Below are 24901 nucleotides of genomic sequence, written 5' to 3' on the forward strand. Positions count from 1 at the left end.
TCTGTTGTGCCAGCTGTACACCCTCCCATTGCTACTCTATCTGCTTGGATGTAAATTTTTTCATTGAATTCAAAATAATTTCGGGAAAAACTAGCTTTAACGAGATTATTATTTCGTAAGTTCCTGCCGTAGAAGTTACGCGTTATACAGGTGTTGGAGTCCATCTAGAAAAGGTCAGGCCTTACCATAAGGCTTCGGCAATATAATTACATTTCTGAATGTTCGTTCACTAGTGAATTTTCTTATCTGTTTTTACTATTTTATATTTCTAGTTTTTACAGAGCGTGTTGGCGTGATGTATTCGACGATGCCCGTTTGGCTACACTCTCTAAAAGATCGTTCTAAGAAATACCAAATAAAAGTATTTGCTCTTTCAGTATCTGATCTGTTTAAACATGCTTTTAGGCTATCCAAGTCTGCACAACGCGATCGCCATTCTTAAATAGATGTATTTGTTCTCTCTTTTCTATGTAAATCAACCTGAAGGTGCCTAAATAAGGCGAAACGAGTAGTTGAAAATAAAAAAAAAAACTGAAATTGGAAACAAGAATGTTTTTAACAAATAAAGTTCTCCTATGTTAAAAGATTTTGTTTCATAATTTCTATTGATTCCCGTACTGGAATATTAGCACATACGTTTGCAGTGTCAAATGAGACAAATCTTTGATTGAGTGTAAATTGTACATCCTTTAGTGCTTTCGCTAAAGCACGTGCATTTCTGGTGGTACATTTCTTGTTGTATATTCGAGATCTCTTAGTAGTATGTTCAATTATTTATTTATGAGTTGTATAGAGTTATTGATACAAATCACAGTTTGCAAGATTTTTATGTATATTTCGTTCAGCACGTAACGTTGGTGTACGTGGGTTCACAGTAATACAGGATTTCTTTTCATATTCCTTACTACTGCTTTGCTATTTTTAATATTTTTCTTGTTGTGCTGCATATCTGTTTGTTGTGTCATTCTGTAGTTCAGTGTTTCTGTTCTTTTAAAAAAAGATATAAATTTACTTGTTGTAGTCATTGCGGTTGGTAGAAAGTTAGCTGTGACGATTGCAACAATTTCTAAATTGGCCAAACCGGACGAAATTTTAACACACTGCAATATTCTGACATCCACAGCGTCAAGAAGTGTGCCAGATTTCAGCCAGTACCCCTCACCACTGACAACGCAGTGGCCGACGGCCTTAACGTCCGAGAGCAACGGCGTTAGCTTCGAGCTGTCACCACTAACAGACGAGCAACACTGCGTGAAGTAACCTCAGAAATCAGTGTGGGACGTTCGGCGAACGTATCCGTTAGGACAGCGTGGCGAAATTCGGTATTAACGGGCTGTGGCAACAGACGACCGACACGAGTGCATTTGCTACATCGCCTGTAGCGCCTCTCGTGGGCTGTGACCATATCGTTTGGGCCCTAGGCGACTGGAAAACCGCGTCCTGGTCAGATGAGCCCTGCTTCCAGTTGGTAAGACATGATGCTACGGTTCGAGCGTGCCGCAGACACCACGAAGCCACAGACCCAAGTTACAATAAGGCACAGTTGATAACGGTGCCGGCTGCGTCTAGATGGAACGGACCGAGTCCGCTCTTTCAATTGAATCAATAATTGACTGGAAATGGTTATGTTCGGCAACTTGGCAACTATTAGCAGGCAATCATTGACTTCATCTTCCCAAACAACAATGGAATTTTTATTGTAACATTATAAAGCATGAAGTGTACATGATAGCCAAGAGTTTCAGCAGACTGTACGTAATGTTGTGTTTTGGTTGTTATTGTTGTGTGGAAAGTGAAACAAAATTTAAATGAGAATAAATGCTCCTAACTATGCCAAAGATCTCAACAAAATCCGGTTATGAGGTTAGCGCCGAGCGTCTGGGTCTTGTCTCAACATCTAAACGTATAGAAGAGACTTTTACTTCAGACCATCACGTGAAATTATATTAGGAAAAGAGCATGGAAGATTTGCTCGGAGGGTTCTGCTACAGTGTGTGCATCTGTAAATTAAGCAACATACAAGACGCGATGCCGCCAGTTCTAGAGTACCGCTGAAATGTCTGAAGTTCTCATCAAGTACGCGTCACAACAGACCACAAGTGAATTCAGAGAAGCGCTGCTAGTTTCGTAACAGGTCGGTGTAGTCCATACGAAACTTTCATGGAAAACGTGGGGGAATTTAATTGATAATTCTTTGTAAAAATACGACGTAGATCTCGAGAAAACCGTGTTCTACATCTACATGGATACTCTGCAAATCACATTCAAATGCCTGGCAGAGGGTTCATCGAACCACCTTCACAATTCTCTATTATTCCAATCTCGTATAGCGTGCGGAAAGAATGAACACCTATATCTTTCCGCACGATCTCTGATTTCCCTTATTTTATCGTAATGATCGTTTCTCCCTATGTAGGTCGGTGTTGCGTAAAATTAGAGAACATATTTTCGGAGAAGAGTGTTAGGCGTTTCGAAAAATCATCGTCAGACATAAAATGAGCTATAATGTACAGAAATTATGAAATATGTAACACATACCAGTATAATACATGATCGTGACAAAAACTGTACGTGTATTTGTTTCTTTACCTACAGGTGGATTTAATTTTTAGGGTCAACAACTGAGCACATGGACTGTATATAGTAATACAATTCTCATTTCATAAAGACATCTTATGGCAGTACAGTTTTATTCCCTTTCGAGTCTCAGTCCGGCATAAAGTTTTAATCTGCCAGGAAGTTTGATATCAGCGCACACTCCGCTGCAGAGTTAAAATCTCATTCTGGAGATGACATAAACATTAACCACAGGCAGTTCACATTAACGAGTAAATATACGAAGATACTACTCCCTATACTAACCTATTCTCGTTTTAACATTCTATGGGATTCGTTTTCTAACTTCTTGTACTATTTTACTCATTTTATAGCAACTGACATCATATATATGACTCTCGTTAGTTAAGTAGTTCTCACCTACTGTGTTACTGTTATAATACGATGTTCGTTTGCTAAACATTTAGGTTTTCTGTGTCATTGCTATATTTCGATGCACATTTTATTTCCATTTAACTTTCATCCAATGACGGCGTTTAAATACCTTCTGTCACAAAAGTTCTAACGTCATTTTGCAGATAAAGTAATCTTGTATTTGGTTAGTGCTTACGCCGCTGTCAGTGTACGAAGAGTTTATTACTTTGACAGTTGAACACGCTACAGTTTGCATTCATGTAACTGACCACTGTACTACCATATACAAGCCTTAAAAAATAAGAATTGTATTACTTCTTACAGTCGATGTACTCAGATTGTTGAAGCTAATAACTAGGTCTACAAATATGGGTTGAGATAATTGCGCATGCAGTGCTCTATGCTGATATGTGTTACTTATTTCATAATTTCTGTACGTTGTCCCACAGCTTACGTGTGACGATTATATTTTGAAACGCGCAGCATTTAATAAAGAATTGTGCGATCAGGAGGATTCCAAAATTCTGTCAAATCTGAATGGTCGCCTACCTGTACTATGGAAGAAGACTCTACGACGATTCTGGAGTAATGAGGATAAGGTAAGAGACGTTTTTCCTCGTTCTGCTTGCGAAATAAATAGAACAGGGGTCATTAACACCAGCACCAAGTCCTCTCCTACATGCGCTGCATGATGGCTCGCGAAATAAGTAAGCTATATCACAGTTAACATTATACACTGACGCGAACGAAACTATACGACAATAGAAGAAAATTCGTCCCAGTAAGGAAAAGTGCGAAAACGAGCCTTTTATGAGACAGCTTCTAATGAGTGTCTACGAAGTGCCACAGAATTTACTATAAGGTATTCTCCTAGTTAGTACAAAAGCACGGAGGCCACATCTAATTGAGAACATATTTAAATCATGTACAGCAGTCGGGAATCTGGTTAGACATCGAAACACCTAGCTCGGAATTGGCAGTACGTTGTTGGTGTATGAACAATATATTGAAGAATATATCGTCGTGACCATAAACTCGGTATATTCGATAAAAACAATCTGAACTGTTGCATGCAGATAAATCGGAACATTAGAAAATTGTAGCACAATACAGGCCAGCTACAAGCTGTTGACACTTTGTGCAGCGATTGGTAGTTCATCCTCACTAGACACATATTTAACGTATTGCTCGTAGACGATGGGAAGACAAGTTGTTTGGTTACGTAATCCAGGATATTCACTGGAAACAGACACATCCATTAAGTATACGGGAAAATACGTACCGTGCGATTCAATGTGGAGCGACTACTTAAAAACCAACTCGATTCTCTATTCTCCAGTAACAAGCACACCCCGCTCCACTCGACTTTGTTGGCTGTACACGCTGGCGTAACATATTTCATAAATTGTACTGAGTACATTGGAAGACTCGGTTGGTCCTTATCATTGTGGTCTGAAGATGACACTTTTTGTCGTCGAAACTGGTAGCATGTTTTGAGGAAATGACGATAGCTTACAATACAGTTGTTGGTTTCAGTTATCATTATTCAAGTAGGTAGGGGACGAGATACTGGCAGAAGTAAAGCTGTGAGACCAAGCGTGAGTCGTGCTTCGGTAGCTCAGATGGTAGAGCACTTGCCCGCGAAAGGCAAAGGTCCCGAGTTCGAGTCTCGGTCGGGCACACAGTTTTAATCTGCCAGGAAGTTTCATTATTCAAGTACTTCATGTTCGGCAGCTGTCCCGTTGTCCTCGATGAATAGCCAGGGACTAGTGGAGAATAATTTTGGATCTAACTTTAGAGTGTCTTACGAAACCTCGTTAGTGCTCTTGTGTATTCCTAAGCTGTTCGACATTTGACTGATTCTGGTCTGAACAACGCAAGTCCTGCTAACAGGTCCCGTTCAGCCAATGTAACTTTCGGTAAGAGGGTTACGTAAGCGCGGTGTGACAAAGTCGCCACTCACCCACCGCCTTGGCGCTTTCACTGCCAGCTAAAATCACCTGCCGTTGTTCCGTTTCTTTTTCTTCCGCTACCTTTTGTGCCGCTGACTCGTCAGTTGCATATCCGTAAGGTAACCCTGCGGAGAAAACAGGCGGTGTAGCGAGTATAATAACGCTGCGACTTTCGCCCGTGACCTGAGGGGTTCAGGTACTTTCGCCACAGACACCTGCCTGCTTAACGAAGGATGGATTGTGCCATTGACCGAGAAGAAAGATGGGGAATAGAATGGGGCACAATTAAAGGTACTTTTGGTTCTCGGCCCATGAAGCTCACAAGTTGGGTTTTATAAGCGCACAAATCATAGGATTATTAGTGAAACTTACTGAGTTCTCTTTCCGATGATTTCATGCCTCAAGTGTAAAAAAAGTCGTAGTACAAATAAGACGTTTGGAAACACCTATTCATTGACCACTAATAACGACTGATGATAGACAGCGCACATTAAGAGCGAGTCTGCTCAACATAGACCGACACCATTACCCTATACAAAACGTGGGTTGTCCTAAAGAACAACAAACGATGAAGCTGTTGACAGCGTATTTATGATGTACAGAAAACGAAGATTATAGTCGAAGCCTCGTGGAGGAGGGGGGGGGGGTGTCCTTCGAATTTATCTTTATCTTCAGTTCCTTAATTCGACTACCAGCATTTTCAGTTGCTTTTATTTCTTCACTCAGTTGTACTCTTCTGCTACCGATCACCAACTTAAATTATGAATGGTAGATATTTGTCAAAACATATTTCCTCTTAGTAGCTCGTTTCATCATGCCTTGAATTTCTTATTTTGTCTACCCATTTTATCTTTTCTCTCTGTCTCCAATACTAAATCTGAAATTCCCCACAAAACATTCGGTAAAACACTTTTCAAGTTCTCGTTTTTAACTCATATGATGCTTCACCCCAGGTGTAATATTTGAGTCTTGTTTTCCTCACTCTGAAATTAATTTTCCTAATCAGCGGAAATCATCTATTTTGCACACTTCGTCCCTCAAGTTAATTTCATTATTTCAATAAGCGTCACTTCAGTAGTAGTCTTCCCATCTATCTATCTGCAAGTTCAAGCATTAGGCCTTACTCTTAAATGTAGGCACATTAATACTAGATATTTTGATAACTTCCTCATTTTAAGTTTTCACACCATACTCCTTGCAAGTTTCATCTAATCTTTCTACTGTATTTTGTCTTACCTTGAGAGTTCAGCTTATTTCTAATCCTACCTTCTGCTTTGAAATCATCCACTTCAGCTGACACCTCTTCCCGTGTAGAGCTTCACGTATGTATTGACTTTTTTAGGATACATGCGGCAACTCAGTCCCATTCCACTTCCAATTTTAGCATTAACTGTGTCTCCAGTCTCAGTCGTACTTTTACACTTTGCACAGTGTATAAACAGTAAAATAGCCTTATATCACACCAGCCTATTCTTATTTGCTTTAATGTTCTCTCGTCTGGTCTAATAGACACGATTAAATGTTTTTTTTTTTTTTTTTACAATATATGAAACACAAAAGCAGCTCCCTGTTTACCTCTAAACCCCTTTCCGATCTCAGCCTCAGCAAACCAGCGGCGTCTCTTGCCCCTTTTTCCCACATAACTTTGAAAGGGTGTTCTTCAATCACTTCTTCCGTTTTATTTTCCAAATGCCTGGCGATTATAAGTGCATTAATTATCCCTCTGTGTGAAATAAGGCTGCTCGCCCGGTAAACACTGTACTTACTGCGGTTGTTTACTTTGACAGTGAGACTACTTTTACCTCCAATAAATCATTTGACCATTTACCACTTTGATGGACTGCAATGGCCATTATAGTCAAAGTCTTTTCTCCACTACTCTGGCATATCATTAGCTCATCCTAAGTGTGACAACGCGTATTCTTTCTTTGCACAATTCTGACATGATCGAAACCGATTATCTGAAACATAATTGTGATTGTGTCAGTAAGTGACAATAATTTCACCAATTCTAGCTAGTACTAGAGGCAAAGGTGGAAAAATGGGCCCCTGCTGGTATTATGGGCCCCCTACATATTTGGAAGTACAGGCCATGAATTCTAGCGGAGAGCACATGAGCTACTAGAGCTAGTTGCCAAACTTGACTGTGGAGTGTGCAGACGTAGTAGCTGTCAAGGTTTGTGAGTGGTTGTGCTGTGAATTTTTTCGCTGTCATCAAAAGTTTGAAAGATTAGTGTTTATTTGAATAAAACTCAAATTTCTAACATGTTATTACTAAAACTAAGGTAAGGTACGTATTTGGCTTGTTGTTGGGATGCCGTTTTACATTAATTAACGTCGGTTGCGAACCAAACTAACCGTAGGCAAAATCTTTTTTCTCAAGATGTCGAGGGTGGATATATGGGCCCCTTTCGCTGCTGGTATTATGGGCCCCGTAAAATCAATCAGATTTTATGGGACCATTTACAAATATTGCTACTCTTTATGTTTCAGATGCCTCGAAGACATCTTGTACCACCCAAAAAATCGAAACGGCAATCGTGGGACAAAGCAAATATATCAAATGCTATTGTAGCTATTAAAGAGAAACAAATGGGGTTGAAAAAAGCGGTTAAAGTGTACTCTGTCCCTCGTTCTACGCTCCAAAGGCTTTCACGAATCGATAAACCGGTCGAAGAAATAGTTAATATTAAACTGGGCCGTCCACCGGTTTTGCTGCAGGGACTTTAGGACGAACTGGTTAAATATCCTCTCATTATGGAATCCAAATTCTACAGCCTTGCCAGAAATGACATCAGGCGCATGGCCTACCAGCTTTGCACAAGAAGTAAAATCCCTCATACATTTGTAAAGGGCGAAGTTTCTGGTCGAACTTGGTTTGACCATTTTATGTCACGGCATCCGCAACTTAGATTACACGTGCTAATGAGTTTAATAAACAAGCTGTCGACAATTTATTCAGTTTACTTGAAGCTGCGTTCAGTAACTATAAATATCCTGCAGACAGAGTTTTTAATGTAGACGAATCAAAAAATGGCTCTGAGCACTATGGGACTTAACTGCTGAGGTCATTAGTCCCCTAGAACTTAGAACTACTTAAACCTAACTAACCTAAGGACATCACACACATCCAAGCCCGAGGCAGGATTCGAACCTGCAACCGTAGCGGTCGCGCGGTTCCAGACTGTAGCGCCTAGAACCGCTCGACCACCCCAGCCGGCAGACGAGTCAGGTCTTAGTGTCGTTCAAAGAAAAATTTCTCGTGTCATCGGCCTGAGGGGAAAAAGGCAAGTTGGTGCATTATCTGCAGCTGAAAGAGGATCACTTGTAACGTGCAAAAAGATGCTTATGTGTGTGACTATTGTGAATAGACTAGGCGTAGGCTGTGAAAATCATCCCACCAGTAGACTAATTAACAATGTTCAGAGTGAATCTTTCTTTCATTATACACAAAAATTAAATAACATTATTTTTTAAAATTTTTTTTCTTTTTATTTCAAACTACGTTGGGGCCCATATTACCAGCACAAATTCTTGACGCAACAAAATGCAGACTATCAGGAAAAATAAAATTTTGTTTTCACTATTAAAAAGTTGAGCCAAAACATATCGTAACTATTTGCAGGACATACTAGACAAATGCTTTATGTTAATGTCAGGTGATTATACTAAAAATAAAAGGTGTTATATACAAAAAACAAAGTGGGGGCCCATTTATCCACCTTTACCTCTATCATTTCCAGACGACACAAATGTCATGCATGTCGCATGTTCCTGATGTCTTTTATCATTCAGCTCATAAGAATTTCAGGTCATCTTTCGTCACCATCTCTCCCCTTTTCTTTTTCTAAGAACTCTGTCGGAAGCAACCATGGAATTGAGGACGAATCATGGAAAATGTAAAGCCGGCCCCGGTGGCCGAGCGGTTCTAGGCACTTCAGTCCAGAACCGCGTGACGGCTACGGTCGCAGGTTCGAATGCTACCTCGGGCATGGATGTGTGTGATGTACTTAGTTTAGTTAGGTTTAAGTAGTTCTAAGTTCTAGGGGACTGATGACCTCGGATGTTACGTCCCATAGTGCTCAGAGCAATTTGAATTTTGGAAAATGTAAAGAAGTGAATAAACTGCAGGCTCATGGTAAAAGCAAATCGAAAAGACAACTGGAAGAAAATACGAGGAATGAAGTCAAGGGGACAGTATTTTTTTCTGAACTGGAGTGTTCTAAATAGATTGTTCAGGATATCTACAAAAAGAAATCTGGATCGTGTAAAAATTGTTAAAATGCTAATGCCTTCAGAAGAAAGTCGTCTTAAAACTACGGTCTTTTGAGTATTTACGTATAATCATGCTTCATCGTGAAATGTAGAGACAGTCAGAAAAACACCCATAGACGGAATAGCAAGTGAGAAGCAGTTCAATGAGAAGAATCAAAATGTTAAATCTACCGCCAACGTTTCATAAGAACTGTAAATATAATAACTGATTTCAGGCCAATGATGGTAAGACGAAGGCAACTTCAAAATCTTCAGATAAGTTTCTATCAGAAGTTGCGAGTTGAGATCCCTCAGTTCTATGCAAATAACTACGGGTTAACGATTAATTTCCTTCTGCGGGGCTCATTAAATTTTAATTGTTCATTCGTATTATTAAATTACTGTCCTTGGTGGTTAACTGTCGCGCATAACCAAATCTATACTTTGTTGTTGCATTGCACGGCGTAGCTCAACTTCACACGCAATACTCACACTAGCCAGCAATGAACCATAAGTATTCCGGAAAGCTTTCAGTATTGTAGCCGTGTAAACTAGAACCATGTTTATGTTCACAGCAAGTCTCAAACAAAAAGTAAGTTTAGTACTTCAAAACTTCCGTCTGTTTTAACTATATTCAAGAAGTTCTACGCAAAATGCATTGTCGTTTGTATGAAGTGGATGAAGGAACCAAGGAATGATATTACAGTTGTCGAAGCTGTCGTTGTCTGAAGTTTGCAAATATTCACATAAACGTTTCAAAGGAACGGCAGCGTACACAACTTGGCATCAAATTTAGCGCTGTCGAATCGAGCGTACCGCAAACCGCAGGACTGCAGCAAAAACTAACCGCTGCCCGCGACCCGGAAAACCTTACGATTTGAGTGTCACTTGGCATCATTCGATATGGCCTGTAGTATCCGTATTTACGTCAGCAGTCAACAAATACCGATAACATTCCAGTCGATTTTCTAAAATCAATGGCGGAAGCTACCATTCAAGTTTGTAGAATCTATGAGAGTCAGGACATGCCGCCTGATATTCCACGGAGTCCCGAAGGAAGCAGGGGCATACAAATGCGAGACACGTCGTAGAATCAGCTTCGTATCCTAATTGCTCTCAAGAGTAATATACATGTAAGAAAATGGGGAATAAAACTGACGATCTGTTAGATGATCGTCACTTTGCCTTAGGGAAGGTAAAGGCAGCAGAATGGAAATTCTGACGCTACACTTAGTGATGAAAGGAAGAGTTAAGAACAACGAAGAAAAAGCTTCCGGCGACGTAAGGTGTGACGAGATGTTTGAAAGGCTGAGAAAATTAACTATAGGCTATAGAGAGAAATGCAATCTTAAATTTCTTGTCACGTCAGTCGGTAGTGTTCAAATGGTTCAAATGGCTCTGAGCACTATGGGACTCACCTGCTGTGGTCATAAGTCCCCTAGAACTTAGGACTACTTAAACCTAACTAACCTAAGGACATCACACACATCCATGCCCGAGGCAGGATTCGAACCTGCGACCATAGCGGTCGTGCGGTTCCAGGCTGTAGCGCCTTTAACCGCTCGGCCACTCCGGCCGGCAGTTCGTAGTGTGTCCACGACCTTTGTCACCTACGATCAAAGGAGTGAACATGGCTCCAAGTACGGACAGAACATTCCATAAATGTTATAGTCCTTCAGAGAAACATTTCTGAGAATGTAAGTCTGGACCCCAACACTGACAAACAGTGGTAAAGACGGCATAAAAGAGAATCAAATCGTTGATATGTGCTGTTACAAAATAATACTGTTAATTAAATGGACTGATAAGAAGTGAAGCGGTTTTCTGTAGTTTAGTCGGGAAAGGAATTACATGTAAAACAGAGACACATCATGGAGTAACTTCCTGAGTACAGGAGGAAGCAGCAGAATATAAAAGCCGTAGGGAAAGACAGAGACTGGAATATGTTCAAATAATAGTCGGGGATGCTGGGTGAAGGTGTAAATCGTAGTGGCCCTCGTAAATCGAATCAGAACCCTAATGCCCACAAGCAAACCTCTGGAAGCCTCTGAAAATTGTGATCGCCGTTTCTTAGTATTTCCAAGTAAGTCGTTCCTTTTTGTGGTCCATGTTAGACTGTGATTTAGAAACTCCCACTGTTTATGAGGTAAGAAAAAATTGGAACAATTATTTGTATTGGTCTGTTTTACTTTCTTTCACGAAAGGCTACTATATAACCTATATTCATTTCGACGATTCCATCATGCTGCATGACGTTTGCCATCAAAAAGTGATATTTTCGTACTCAACTTAAGCATCAAATTCTTTTCTCTAGAATTCAGTTCATTAGCTCTTCATTACGCATCCGATTTACCCATCTAGTCTTCAGCATTCTCCTGTAGCTGCCACTCTCTTCTTGTCTGAACTGTTTATCCTCCACGGTTCACTCCTGTCACATTACATTAGATTAGATTCAGTTTTCGTTATTCCACAGACCCAAAAAAATGAGATGATGCTCGTGGGTGTGGAACATGTCAGAAAGTATAACATAAAACATTTGGATATAATACTTAATAACATAATCATTTGTCAGAAGATTGTCGAAATAGGTGAACACAATGTGGTAAACTGGAACACCTAATATTTACAGAATTAACACGCTGTCGGAATGAAACATTGTTATGCACTGTTAATAAATTTATCATACAAAAAATACCTAATCTTGACTATTGTAACCAATTGCTGTAGAATCTGAAATCTAACAGGCATCTTTCTCAATCTGCCTTAACAGTCTCTGTTAAGATATTCACCTATAGAGTACAGGGAGTTGCCTATCAAAAAGTGTTTCAAGCTCTGTTTAAACCGTACTTTATCTGAAAAACCAAGTTTTTAATAGTTGCTGGCAATTCATCAAAAAATGTGTGTTCCTGAATATTGAATCCCTTTTTGGACCAAGTTAAGTGATTTTAGATCTTTATGTAGATTGTACTTATTCCTAGTACTGATACTATATATTGAGCTATTGGTCGAAAATAAAGATATATTACCTTAAAACTTTCACTAAGGAATAAATATACTGAGAAGCAGTAATTAGAATACCAAGTTCCTTGAACAGGTTTCTACATGATGTTCTTGAGTTTAGACCACAAATGATTCTTATCACAATCTTTTGCACGCTAAAAACTTTTGCTCGGTTTGGTGAATTACCCCACAATATGATCCTGTATGACATAATAGAATAAAAGTAAGCAAGGTACGCAAGTTTTTCATATTTATATGTCCTACATCTGCCGTCATTCTCACTGCAATTCTGAGGTATACCCTTCCCAACTAAATTTATTATCGAGTTTTAATCCCAGAAATTTAACACTGTCAACCTCTTCGATCTGCATGTTTTCATATGTTGCACACATGCTGGAAGGAAATCTCTTACAGGTTCTGAACTGCGTATAGTGGGTCTTCTCAAACCCAAGCAAATACTTTCATAAATGATTTCCTAACATTTCCTTTCGTGATGTTTCCAATCATTATTTTATATCCTATCTGCTTTCGTCACCATCACTTAATTTTCTGTCCATATAAAACTTAACTTACCTATTATGTTTACTATTCGAATTCCTAACCCATTTCTCTTCCAAGTAGAACCCCACAAGTACCATCACCTAATGTCCCAGGAACTCCGTCTAGTGGATAAGCAGTCATAATAAGCGAACACGTGTCTCGGCGTATCTGTAGATACACATCTGATTCTTAAAAAAAGACGCTCAAACTTGTCGAGATATTTTCAAGATAATTTATGTGCCTTTTACAGCGCGTTGTCCCCAAACGAAATGGTGTCTCAGAGGTTAGCATCGCGGCTTCGTAATTTTGCGTCCCTTGTTCGAAACCCGATTATTGTTTTTCATAGATATTTTCATTTATTTTTGTTGTTTTATCTACCCATGTCCTTAAAAGGTCACTACAGCAATGTTTATTACGAAATTAGGAGCACAAGGGAATAATATTAACTGTAATATTATAACTGCATTTCTTAATAAGTGTCACATATTTATTTTATAATATATGAGCATATGGTATGTCGAGGGTTTACAATCCTTTTCAATTTTATATTCTTATGTGTCATTCTCATATCAATTCTTGTAGTAATTATTGTATTTTATTCATATTGTTATTCTTCAGGATGATTTGGTGCATTCCCTTGGACGGTACTGATTACAGAGACGTGAGAAACACCAGTATTCCAAACACCACGTCCATCGCGCGTAGGTAGGTCTGCCACAGTGACATTTCTTCGTACGAATCTCACTCGGAAATGGAAGGTCGTTAAGACTGGTGAAGATTTCACACGTTCGCAACAGTTTCGCTTCACACTATGCATGACGCATCACTTTTCCGAAAACAGGCGCTTGCGGTTAATTAGGAATGATGATATATTACAGGAATTTCACTGAAAACAATTTCAAGTAATTTTCTCATATTTTTTAAGTTCATTCATCTAACATGCATTTATTAGACGAATGAGGACAACGTTATATCAATATACACTGGAAATCATCAGTGTAGTAGCCTTCTACAAACATTAGTATGTAAATGAAAAACGGGAATTAAAGTAATAACACGGGGCGCAAAATTAAAAAGCCGTGATGCTAACCACTGAGCCACCAATTCGTTTTAGGATATCACGCGGCTAAAAGCACATAAAGTGCCTCGAAAATACTTCTAAAACCTTGACCTTCGTTTTGTCAGAAACGGTCTAATCTCTATAGATAAGCTGAGACATGTGTTCGCTTATCTTGACCCCCTCTCTCCGAAATAAGTTTCTCAGAAATTGGTTTATGACACTTGTTTATTCTCCCCGTCAGCAACGCCTAATTTAATTCGACTACATTCTCTTACTCTTTCTTTGCTTTTATTGATATTCATCCTATTATCTTGTTTCAAAATGCCCTCTATTCCTTCCAAATCTTTCGCCGACTCTGCCAGGAGTTCCATATTATCGACATAACCGCAAAGCAATTTGTTTTTTGCTTTGGAATTTCATTCCATTTTCATATTGATGTAGGGCATAGTAAGGTTTGTAGTTACGCATTTTTTAAAGTACTCCGTAAAATACGCCAAATGGGGAGACTAAATTTTGCTAGCATGACGCAAGACTACCTTCACTGCCGCGTAAACATAGAACAACAGATGTTAAATTGCCTTGCGTAGGCAGAGATTACCCTTACATATAGCAGTTTTAAATTTTTCTATAGTTTCTTGCGAAATGTTCAACCTAAATCATAAAGAACACCAAGCCAAGCTTCTTTCGAAGAGTTACTGAATGCATCTAAAAACTGTAAACTCTACCGTTAAAGGCAGGCAGTAATTGCTTCAACAAAATTTCGTGTGTTCGGATAACATGTTCCCCAGAAGATGAAAGCCGGAAATATTCATGCCACTAGAGCTTTCATCTCCACAAGTTGACGTCGACTAATTTCGATTCCAGTGTAAGAATTTCACTGAAGGCAGGTAGCCGCGGTCGGAATGAAGCAGTGTACCGTGAAACGCGCAGAAGGCCTCTGGGCGACTAGACGCCTGCGAAAAAGCTCGGACTCGCCGACACAGTCCCGAAGCACTCCGCCAGCACGTTGTGGCCGGAATGACGAAGCGGATCCCGAACGACATGGGCGCTGTTCCACATTCTGCTCGGCCATTTAAGCGACTCTGGGAAAATCACAGTTTTTGCCCAAAGTTTCGCACTGCTGAATGAGAGTTAGCGGACCTGAAGAATTTTCCTGCCCGTAAGATCCCAGCGGTACTTTCTCCCTAGTGACGCGGCACCCTTCGTTGACTTCCTCTGCGAAATCTTGATGGCTGAGATCTTCGTACGTTGTCAGATGAGTAAACGGGCGCAGAATGTTCTGACTGTGCAAGTGTACATCGAGAAATCTAACCAAATTTTGACTCTTGAACGAAGTTTAACTTAGATGGTCACCTACTTGAACCAAACAGTCCCTCACACACCGCTAAACTAAAATCGACAGTTTATGGAATATTCCGTCTGTTCTTGGAGAAACAGATATATTAAAAGCTTTTTGTCAATTAGTGTAGGACTATGGTTCAAATGGCTCTGAGCACTATGGGACTCAACTGCTGAGGTCATTAGTCCCCTAGAACTTAGAACTACTTAAACCTAACTAACCTAAGGACATCACAAACATCCATGCCCGAGGCAGGATTCGAACCTGCGACCGTAGCGGTCTTGCGGTTCCAGACTGCAGCGCCTTTAACCGCACGGCCACTTCGTGTAGGACTATAACCGTGGACAACGCACTCAGCGAAAAGAAGAGGCAGAGGATAATGTTCTTTATCTACCAGTGACAGCACGAACCTATAATAATAACAAATGGGCCCCATGCTATATTTGATAGGACTTCACAGGTTCTTATCGGAAACTAAAATCCAAGAACTATATTTCAGCTTTTTACAGTAGAAATACTGGCGCTGAGCACTATGGGACTTAACATCTATGGTCATCAGTCCCCTAGAACTTAGAACTACTTAAACCTAACTAACCTAAGGACATCAAATAACACCCAGCCATCACGAGGCAGAGAAAATCCCTGACCCCGTAGAAATACTGTTGACTACCTTCTGTACACCAGTAAAGATAAGATTCCGCCTTTAGAACAGAATGGAATTTATGGAACTTCCTACTAACCGTGCGGCAAATTACATGTAGGTCAACCGCGTAGGGCTATAACTACTAGAACGACTAAGCATGAAAGAAGTTGGAAACTAAAGAAGAAACGATCTACCTTTGCTGAATATGCTATTAATGAATACCATTCATATGGTGTGAAATGTGATGTTCTCCATAAAGGAACTAAAGGCAAAAAACTAACACTACTTGAAATTCTGGCCATTAATAAACAAGAATCAAACAGGCCAAACAGATTTCCATTAGTCACCCTTATTAACGCAGCAGCCAATTATTATTTCTCTCAGCATCAGATAACAAGCTTATTGTAACTGTTCCACACAGATGAATAGCGCGACTGCAGGGACATCCCTAGCACGCTTCCCGGGAGACCCACGTTTTCAACTGTCCATAATCTACATAAGTAATGTACCTAATAGGTATTGGCCCATTCACTCATTACTCGCGCACACTAAAGTGAGGGATCGGTTCTTTCGAGAAAAGTTACTATCTTCATACATATAGTTAAAGGCTACCAAGCCATTGACCTTCTTCTGTGCGTATGCGCACAGGTTGCCCGAACTCTTGCGGTAATCGTCACCTTAGTGTGCGCGAGTTATAAGTGAATGGGCAAATACCTATTAGGTACATTACGTATGTAGATTTTGGACAGTTGGGAATGTGGATCTCACGGGAAGCGTGCAAGTGATAAGTCCCTGCAGTAGCGCTATTCGTCTGTGTCCTCGGTGGCTCAGATGGATATCTCTGTCAAGGAATCAACGATCAACTTGAACGGATGTCTTGTGACGACCGCCGAGGGGGAAAAAAAAAGAAGGTGGATAGAGCGTCTGCCACTGCCACGTAAGCCGGCCGCGGTGGTCTAGCGGTTCTGGCGCTGCAGTACGGAACCGCGGGACTGCTACGGTCGCAGGTTCGAATCCTGCCTCGGGCATGGGTGTGTGTGATGTCCTTAGGTTAGTTAGGTTTAAGTAGTTCTAAGTTCTAGGGGACTTATGACCTAAGATGTTGAGTCCCATAGTGCTCAGAGCCATTTGAACCATTTTTGAACTGCCACGTAAGCAGGAGATCCCGGGTTTGGGTCTCGGTCGGGCACACATTTTCAGCTGTCCCCATAGAGGTTTATCAACAACACCTGTCGGCAGCTGAGGGTTTCAATTATTTATCATTTGTGCCTGAAATTCTTCGAAATGATTAAAGTGCATGTGTCAGGTTAACTGAGGAACTCACTGGAATTCCTAAAACAACCCAGCATAGCATTCTAACTCACAAGAAACATGTGTTGTCGCTTTGTGTCCCACTCACTCACTGACGATCAAAAAGTTTGCAGAATGGAACAGTGCGAAGACATGGAAAGATCAATTGTCAGAGACACAGATTTCGTGTCTTGCATCGTAACAGGTGATGAAACATGATTTTACCAGTACGAGCCTGTCCCCAAGTGTCAGTGCTCGGAATCAAAAGGTGTAAAATATTCGAGACGGTAAAAAGGGTACCCGCAGAAAAGCAGTTTTCTCTTTCATTCAAAACCACAAAGAATTTGCTCGAAAATGTCAGCAGGGGTATACCGACGAGTACTTCGCTATTTTAAATCGTTCATAGAGAAGATTGTTCGGGTTCCGCCGAGATACCGGAATCAAGAAGCTTTGCACACGCAGCATGTGTTTATACACAGTCCGCCCCACATGAAAAGTGGGAAAAATCTTGTATTCGCGTGGCTACTAACGCCACCCGTAACCGAATGCGTGAATTAACGAGTGTGGTATTTCGACTACTTTTGTTTTAAATTTCACAGCGCTGGTATTACAGGCTACCATTAACAACCAATGCTTGAACACTACGTTTCGAATTTCGGTCGTGAAAGAAGCAATGGACCACGTCGGATGTGGTGTTCGTTGCACGAAACTGCAGGGGCACATAAAAGTAACATCGTACTTGATCTCTTGGCTCAAAAATGTTTCGCCGTGCTTGAAAACCCTCCATTTTCGCCTCCATTCAACTCCGGTTCTTTCCAAAACTGAAAATGACATTGGAAGGAAAGCGTTTCGACACAGTGTCAGGTATGTAGAAGGCTACGACCGCTGACGGTTTTCAAGGTGGAGTATAAGTATTACTTCGAACAATTTTCTCAACGCTTTCTGTTGTGTACTGGCTCACATGGAGCCTATTATGAACAATAGGACAGAGTCAACTAATTACAAACACATATTTTATTTCACACCGGTCGACTTTCCTGAGGGACCGACTGTGCAGGACCGCGGCGCCGGCTGCTGCCTGCTTTGTTTTGCTTACCAGGTCGTCGGCGACGATGAAGATGATGTGCGGCCGGACGGATGCGGTGGCGACCCTCAGGTGACCGGCGAGCAGCAGCAGTGCGCAAGCGTGCAAGGCGGTGGGAACGGACGTCATCTCGCTCGCCTGCGGCAGACAACACACAGACATCTATACGACCCACCGGTTGCTGTTTTTCCTCGCCTCTCCTCAATCTCCGCCGACAGTTGTTTCCCTTCGTGCTCGAGGTCAGGCCATAACGCATCCTTCCACAGGACGTTGGGCCTTCCTTGAACAGCTAGGGCAGTATAGAGTGTGGGAAAAATAAAACTAGCCCGTAAAATATTTCATGCACCTAAACTTAGGCAAAATAGCCTACACCATCCCCTTCGAGTACAAATAATGTCACTTGGATTGCCTGTCTCAAGATACATGAAATATTTTCCGGGAAAATACTAGTATGCCGAACTTGGGGTAGGTCATTTATGTAAGTATTTATACCTTATTTAGCCTGGCAAGATTAATATCCTCTTTTAGCTCTGACGAGAAATGATTCGTATGAGAGGTTGACACCGAGTCGGTGACGATTTTTTTCTGTTCGTGAATAATAAAGAGATGGAAACACAATATTTTGGTATTTTCTGGAACATTTTGGTTTTAGTTCACATGCTAAGACCATCTCCTGTAGCGCCGAGTAGGTGTCACCCTTTGATATGAATCAGTTGCATAACGGTTCGGATTTACGGTTCCAGTTTAATGGCGCCATACGATAAGGTTGTTAATACGAAATAAGCGTATGGGGCCAGAAGATGGCAATATTGAATTGCCGAAACTGGTAGCATGTGATATATAAAATAACCCAAAATATATGTATGTTGGTAAAGATTTTTGAATCTAGAAATACGTACAAACCGATGTTCCCTGGCCATAATGGACCGACAGAGGCAGTGACAATAGTTGTGGACAAGATGACGTCAGGAGAGGCTCAACGGCTTTAAGACCCCCTGCTCAACCGAATCAATGCGACCCATAGGCTGTTCAGCCTTGCAGTGATATGTGGGCTCACACTGCTAAGTGCTTTCTAAATTTTACTTGATTTTGTAATAACCGAAATAACATCAAATACCTTCTCAATGTATGAAATTCCGTTTCTTTTCTTCTCTCATTCAGTGCATTTTGTTTCTTTGTCAGTCAGTGTATTATACAGATCAGAATTAAGTGTTAGACTAAATACTGTATGTTACAGACTATACTGGCCATATTGCGCACTTTAATTTTTATCCAATTTTCTTTTCAAATAACTTTCTTACCATTTTTATTAGTAGATTGCAAATAAACACTAAAAAATCTTATTTTATGAAATCAAACTGACCTTTAAAATCCCTGAAAATCTTTATCGTAACTTCCCTCTTCTTCTTCTTCTTCGCCATCGTTGTCCTCTTCGTACATAAGGTGGTCACCGCTGCCATCGAGAGCGTTAGGTACGCCGCACTTGTTAAAAGATTTAACAGGAATGTCTTCTGTCACCCTAGACCACGATTGTTTTACCTTCGGCGTGAATTCATATTGTGTTTCATCCATCTTCCATTTGTTCCATTCTTCTCTCACATACACTTAAAGTGGTTTATTTACCGAAACATCGAGAGGTTACAATAATGTGAAGTGAGTCCTCCCGGAATAACAGCAAAATCTGTATTTTCTTGTGTAAATTTCTCTTCCCCAGAATTTTTCAAATGACTACTTGATTGATATAGCACAAGAAGAGAACTCTTCTTCCATAAATCACCTTTCCTTCTCTCCCACATTCTGTTAGTCTGTAATTCCATACCAGCCTCGTCCACCCACCCCTTGTCATGTACGTCAACAACAACATCACGTCGGTATTTCAGAAGGTTTTGGCATTGTTTTGCGTTTGAAAATGATCATTGGATTAAGTTCAGTAGTGTCAGAACATGAAAGGACAACGGTTCAGTAAATTTCTTCATGTCCACTTGTTTTTTAGTTACAGTTCCAGCAGCTTTCACGGCAACAGCTCTGTTAAAAATGGTTCAAATGGCTCTGAGCACTATGGGACTTAACATCTGTGGTCATCAGTCCCCTAGAACTTAGAACTACTTAAACCTAACTAACCTAAGGACATCACACACATCCATGCCCGAGGCAGGATTCGAACCTGCGACCGTAGCGGTCGCGCTGTTCCGGACTGAGCGCCTAGAACCGCTAGACCACCACGGCCGGCAAACAGCTCTGTTACTCAGCACTTCAAATGTCGCAGGAGTTTTGTCCATATCCACTATCTGGCTAAGTTTCACACTGGTTTTCTTTTCATGTTGAATAATAAAGAGATGGAAAGATAATATTTTCTATTCATACTCTTTCGGTATTTTCTGAAAGATTTTGGTTTTAGTTCGCATGCTAATACCGTCGCCTTTAGCACCAACCAACTCCACCCTTAAAATCTGGTAAGTTCCACTGTAGCGCTAGCTTACGGGCATGTATTCGAATCATTTTTGTATAAATTCCAATGCCATTTTGACGGCGTCCTTGCATCCATTTCAATACGTCATCTTCTAGGGTTGGCGATTTTGCATTCAGTCCTCTATTTGCGCATTTAGTCTTTCTCATTTTTTTCAGTTCTTCACTAGGCCGCCAATCGCGAATGATTTTTTATGTTGGTGGAGGACCGAAATGCTGCTCGGATGCTCTCTTTCCATGCTCTTCTGCAAATGCTATTACTTTCAATTTATAGCCTGCATCATATGAATAGCTTTTTTTCTGTTACGAAGCTAGCTACTAACAAAAATATTTTACTGTTACCAATAACAAAAATCACTTTCAATTCTAGTGGCACCGTAGACTGCAATGACGCGTCATAGGCTAGGCAGTGTTCTGGGTTTGCGGGAGGGAGACCATCATAACTGGGTTACCTCTTATTCTTCTGTAAAGCAATGGTAACTGTTCGTTTTGTAGTCGCCATATTCGTGAAACGTATTTCGACGAAAGCATGTTCCTTAATATAGAATTATTTTGCTATTTTTGCTGTCTGTCATCTGATATTTTAACAATGTTTTTCATCTGCAACTAATAAGGATTTATTTAAACTGCTGTGTTTTCTGTGGGGCGAAAATTCATGCTTAAAATGAAGCTGTTGGTGTATGGGCTATCCTCCACTTCGTTAGTGTTACTAAGTACTTTGTTACTGTTTATTTGTTGTTTCTACCATCAGAATGCTATGGTAATTATACTTACTGATTATTTTCTAAGACAGAGAGATGGTATGAGAAAAAATGCGTTGGTGTTGAGAAAATACAGGGTGTTTCAAAAAGATTACGAAGTATTATTATGTCCACACTATCGATCGCTGTGCCTCTGGTCGGCTATTGGAGAAACGAATAAATAGTTTAGTTTATATTAGTAGCCGCTAGATGTCAGTTGTCTTCTGTTTTGCTTGGAAACTGTCATATGTTTAAAATGGCTACTCCGCAGCAGGTATCATTTTGTGTTCTCGAAATTCCTAAGTACAATTCCATGATTACATTGCAAAGACGTTTCAGGTTGAGGTACCAAATTGATCCTCCGCATGGTTGGAACATTTGCAGATGGTACCAACAGTTTCTGGATACAGGATGTGTATGTAAAGGAAAGAGTCCTGGCCTCCCTCGCGTTCCTGAAGAAAATACTGCATAAATTCAAACTGCTTTCCAACGTAGTCCTTCAAAATCAACACGTCGCGCCAGTCGGGAGTTACAACTGCCTACAACAACAATTTGGCGTGTTTTGAGACGTCGGTTGGTAATGAAGCCGTACAAGCTACAGCTGTTACAAGCTCTGCGTTCTGATGACAAACGCAAATGTGTGGCATTTTGTAACGAGATTCTTGATGCTATTTCCAATGATAACACTTTCGCATCGTATTCAGTGATGCAGCTACTTTCCATGTTAGTGGTCAAGTAAACAAACACAATGTTCGAATTTGGGCCTACAGAACCCACATTCACTCATTGAACATGTACGAGATTCGCCCAAAATCAATGTGTTTTGTGGGATATCCCGATCATCTGTTTACGGCCCATTCTTCTTTGATAGAAACACGGTTAACGGTCAGCAGTATCTAGTTAAGTTACAAAACTCGTTGTTTCCGAGGCTGCACGAAGACAACTTCATTTTGCAGCAAGACGGGGCACCCCCCCCTCAGCGGAGTCGCCAAGTGCGTGAATATCTGAATGGAACTCTACCGAACCGATGGATTGGTCGTCAAGAAGCTGGCGACTTAGCTCGTCTCAACTGGGCTCAACGGTCACCGGATCTGACACACTCTGACTTCTTCCTGTGGGGCTTCGTTAAAGACAACGTTTATGTGCCACCACTCCCACAGAACCTGGAAGAGTCGAAGAACCGGATCCGTACTGCCATTATATCACTGACGAAGAGCATGGTTGCCCGAGTATGGGAGAAATTTGATTCTCGATGTGATATTGCTCGTGTCGCTGATGGAGAACATATTGAACATCTGTAATCTGAACTTGAGACGTTCGTAAATATATGTGTAAAGTTTCATATTCGTAGGTCTCAAAGTTTAATAAATACACTCCTGGAAATTGAAATAAGAACACCGTGAATTCATTGTCCCAGGAAGGGGAAACTTTATTGACACATTCCTGGGGTCAGATACATCACATGATCACACTGACAAAACCACAGGCACATAGACACAGGCAACAGAGCATGCACAATGTCGGCACTAGTACAGTGTATATCCACCTTTCGCAGCAATGCAGGCTGCTATTCTCCCATGGAGACGATCGTACAGATGCTGGATGTAGTCCTGTGGAACGGCTTGCCATGCCATTTCCACCTGGCGCCTCAGTTGGACCAGCGTTCGTGCTGGACGTGCAGACCGCGTGAGACGACGCTTCATCCAGTCCCAAACATGCTCAATGGGGGACAGATCCGGAGATCTTGCTGGCCAGGGTAGTTGACTTACACCTTCTAGAGCACGTTGGGTGGCACGGGATACATGCGGACGTGCATTGTCCTGTTGGAACAGCAAGTTCCCTTGCTGGTCTAGGAATGGTAGAACGATGGGTTCGATGACGGTTTGGATGTACCGTGCACTATTCAGTGTCCCCTCGACGATCACCAGTGGTGTACGGCCAGTGTAGGAGATCGCTCCCCACACCATGATGCCGGGTGTTGGCCCTGTGTGCCTCGGTCGTATGCAGTCCTGATTGTGGCGCTCACCTGCACGGCGCCCAACACGCATACGACCATCATTGGCACCAAGGCAGAAGCGACTCTCATCGCTGAAGACGACACGTCTCCATTCGTCCCTCCATTCACGCCTGTCGCGACACCACTGGAGGCGGGCTGCACGATGTTGGGGCGTGAGCGGAAGACGGCCTAGCGGTGTGCGGGACCGTAGCCCAGCTTCATGGAGACGGTTGCGAATGGTCCTCGCCGATACCCCAGGAGCAACAGTGTCCCTAATTTGCTGGGAAGTGGCGGTGCGGTCCCCTACGGCACTGCGTAGGATCCTACGGTCTTGGCGTGCATCCGTGCGTCGCTGCGGTCCGGTCCCAGGTCGACGGGCACGTGCACCTTCCGCCGACCACTGGCGACAACATCGATGTACTGTGGAGACCTCCCGCCCCACGTGTTGAGCAATTCGGCGGTACGTCCACCCGGCCTCCCGCATGCCCACTATACGCCCTCGCTCAAAGTCCGTCAACTGCACATACGGTTCACGTCCACGCTGTCGCGGCATGCTACCAGTGTTAAAGACTGCGATGGAGCTCCGTATGCCACGGCAAACTGGCTGACACTGGCGGCGGCGGTGCACAAATGCTGCGCAGCTAGCGCCATTCGACGGCCAACACCGCGGTTCCATGTGTGTCCGCTGTGCCGTGCGTGTGATCATTGCTTGTACAGCCCTCTCGCAGTGTCCGGAGCAAGTATGGTGGGTCTGACACACCGGTGTCAATGTGTTCTTTTTTCCATTTCCAGGAGTGTATATGCATTCGAATTCTGTACAGTCTTTTTGAAATACCCTGTACTTTAATGTCGATGGAAAGTGAGAAAGTGTTTGCAATGAACTTAGTTTCGACATCTGTGGCTGCCATTCGATATCTGATTCCGTGTCTTAAATACATTAGAAAGAAGCACTATTATACTGGTTACCCTACATTTGTCTAATCTGCCGACAGTAGACATCGGCAAAACACATATTGATAACCAAAAATAAAGAAAAACAACGACACGACTTCGTCGTTGGCTCAGGACAGAAATATCAAAGTGCGAATATGGCCACGAGTAACGAGAATTCGTAAAGCTAACCTCTTAGATACGCACTGATCGCTGGTAGAGGCCACTACTTGTGGGCTTTGTAAGTAACAACTATTTCAGTAGTGCATTTCCGTTGAATATGTACGAAATCGATTATGCCCCGTCGTCGTAAGCATATCCATGTTTCTTCCAGACTCACTGTTGCGTACTAGATGGGAAAACAGCCACAGCAGCACTGTGACATTCCCATTTAGTCTTGAATATCAATGAGGTTGATGAAATATTAAAAAAGAAACAAGGACTGTGTATTTCATTTATCATAATCCACAAGAATCTTGTTACTAATGTGCTTCGATATAGGAATATAGGGAATACAGAAAGCAAATAGAAACGCTTGCATAAGTATATCTTTCCTCATCCTACTTCATTTCGCCCCATTGAATAGCGCTGGCAACATCAAACCAAGCCATTTCGCGAATTCATTGGAGAGGAACCG

The 24901-nt window shown here is 41.6% G+C and overlaps 1 protein-coding gene and 1 non-coding gene across 2 annotated transcripts in view; both read right to left on the bottom strand.

Annotated features, from left to right (window-relative positions):
- The window catches only part of LOC126251447 (uncharacterized), a 516817-nt gene that overhangs the window by 318968 nt on the left and 172948 nt on the right, over window positions 1-24901 (bottom strand). The window contains exon 2 of the mRNA XM_049951875.1: window positions 18145-18270. Coding sequence (XP_049807832.1) covers window positions 18145-18261 — 117 coding nt within the window. The 5' untranslated portion in view covers window positions 18262-18270. The remainder of the gene's footprint in view (window positions 1-18144; window positions 18271-24901) is intronic.
- On the bottom strand, window positions 10669-10752 carry Trnas-gga (transfer RNA serine (anticodon GGA)). Its single transcript is given in 2 exon segments — window positions 10669-10703; window positions 10713-10752. It is a non-coding gene; the product is annotated as a tRNA-Ser (tRNA).

Source organism: Schistocerca nitens, chromosome 4, assembly GCF_023898315.1.
Source record: "Schistocerca nitens isolate TAMUIC-IGC-003100 chromosome 4, iqSchNite1.1, whole genome shotgun sequence".
Taxonomy (NCBI): Eukaryota; Metazoa; Arthropoda; class Insecta; order Orthoptera; family Acrididae; genus Schistocerca; species Schistocerca nitens.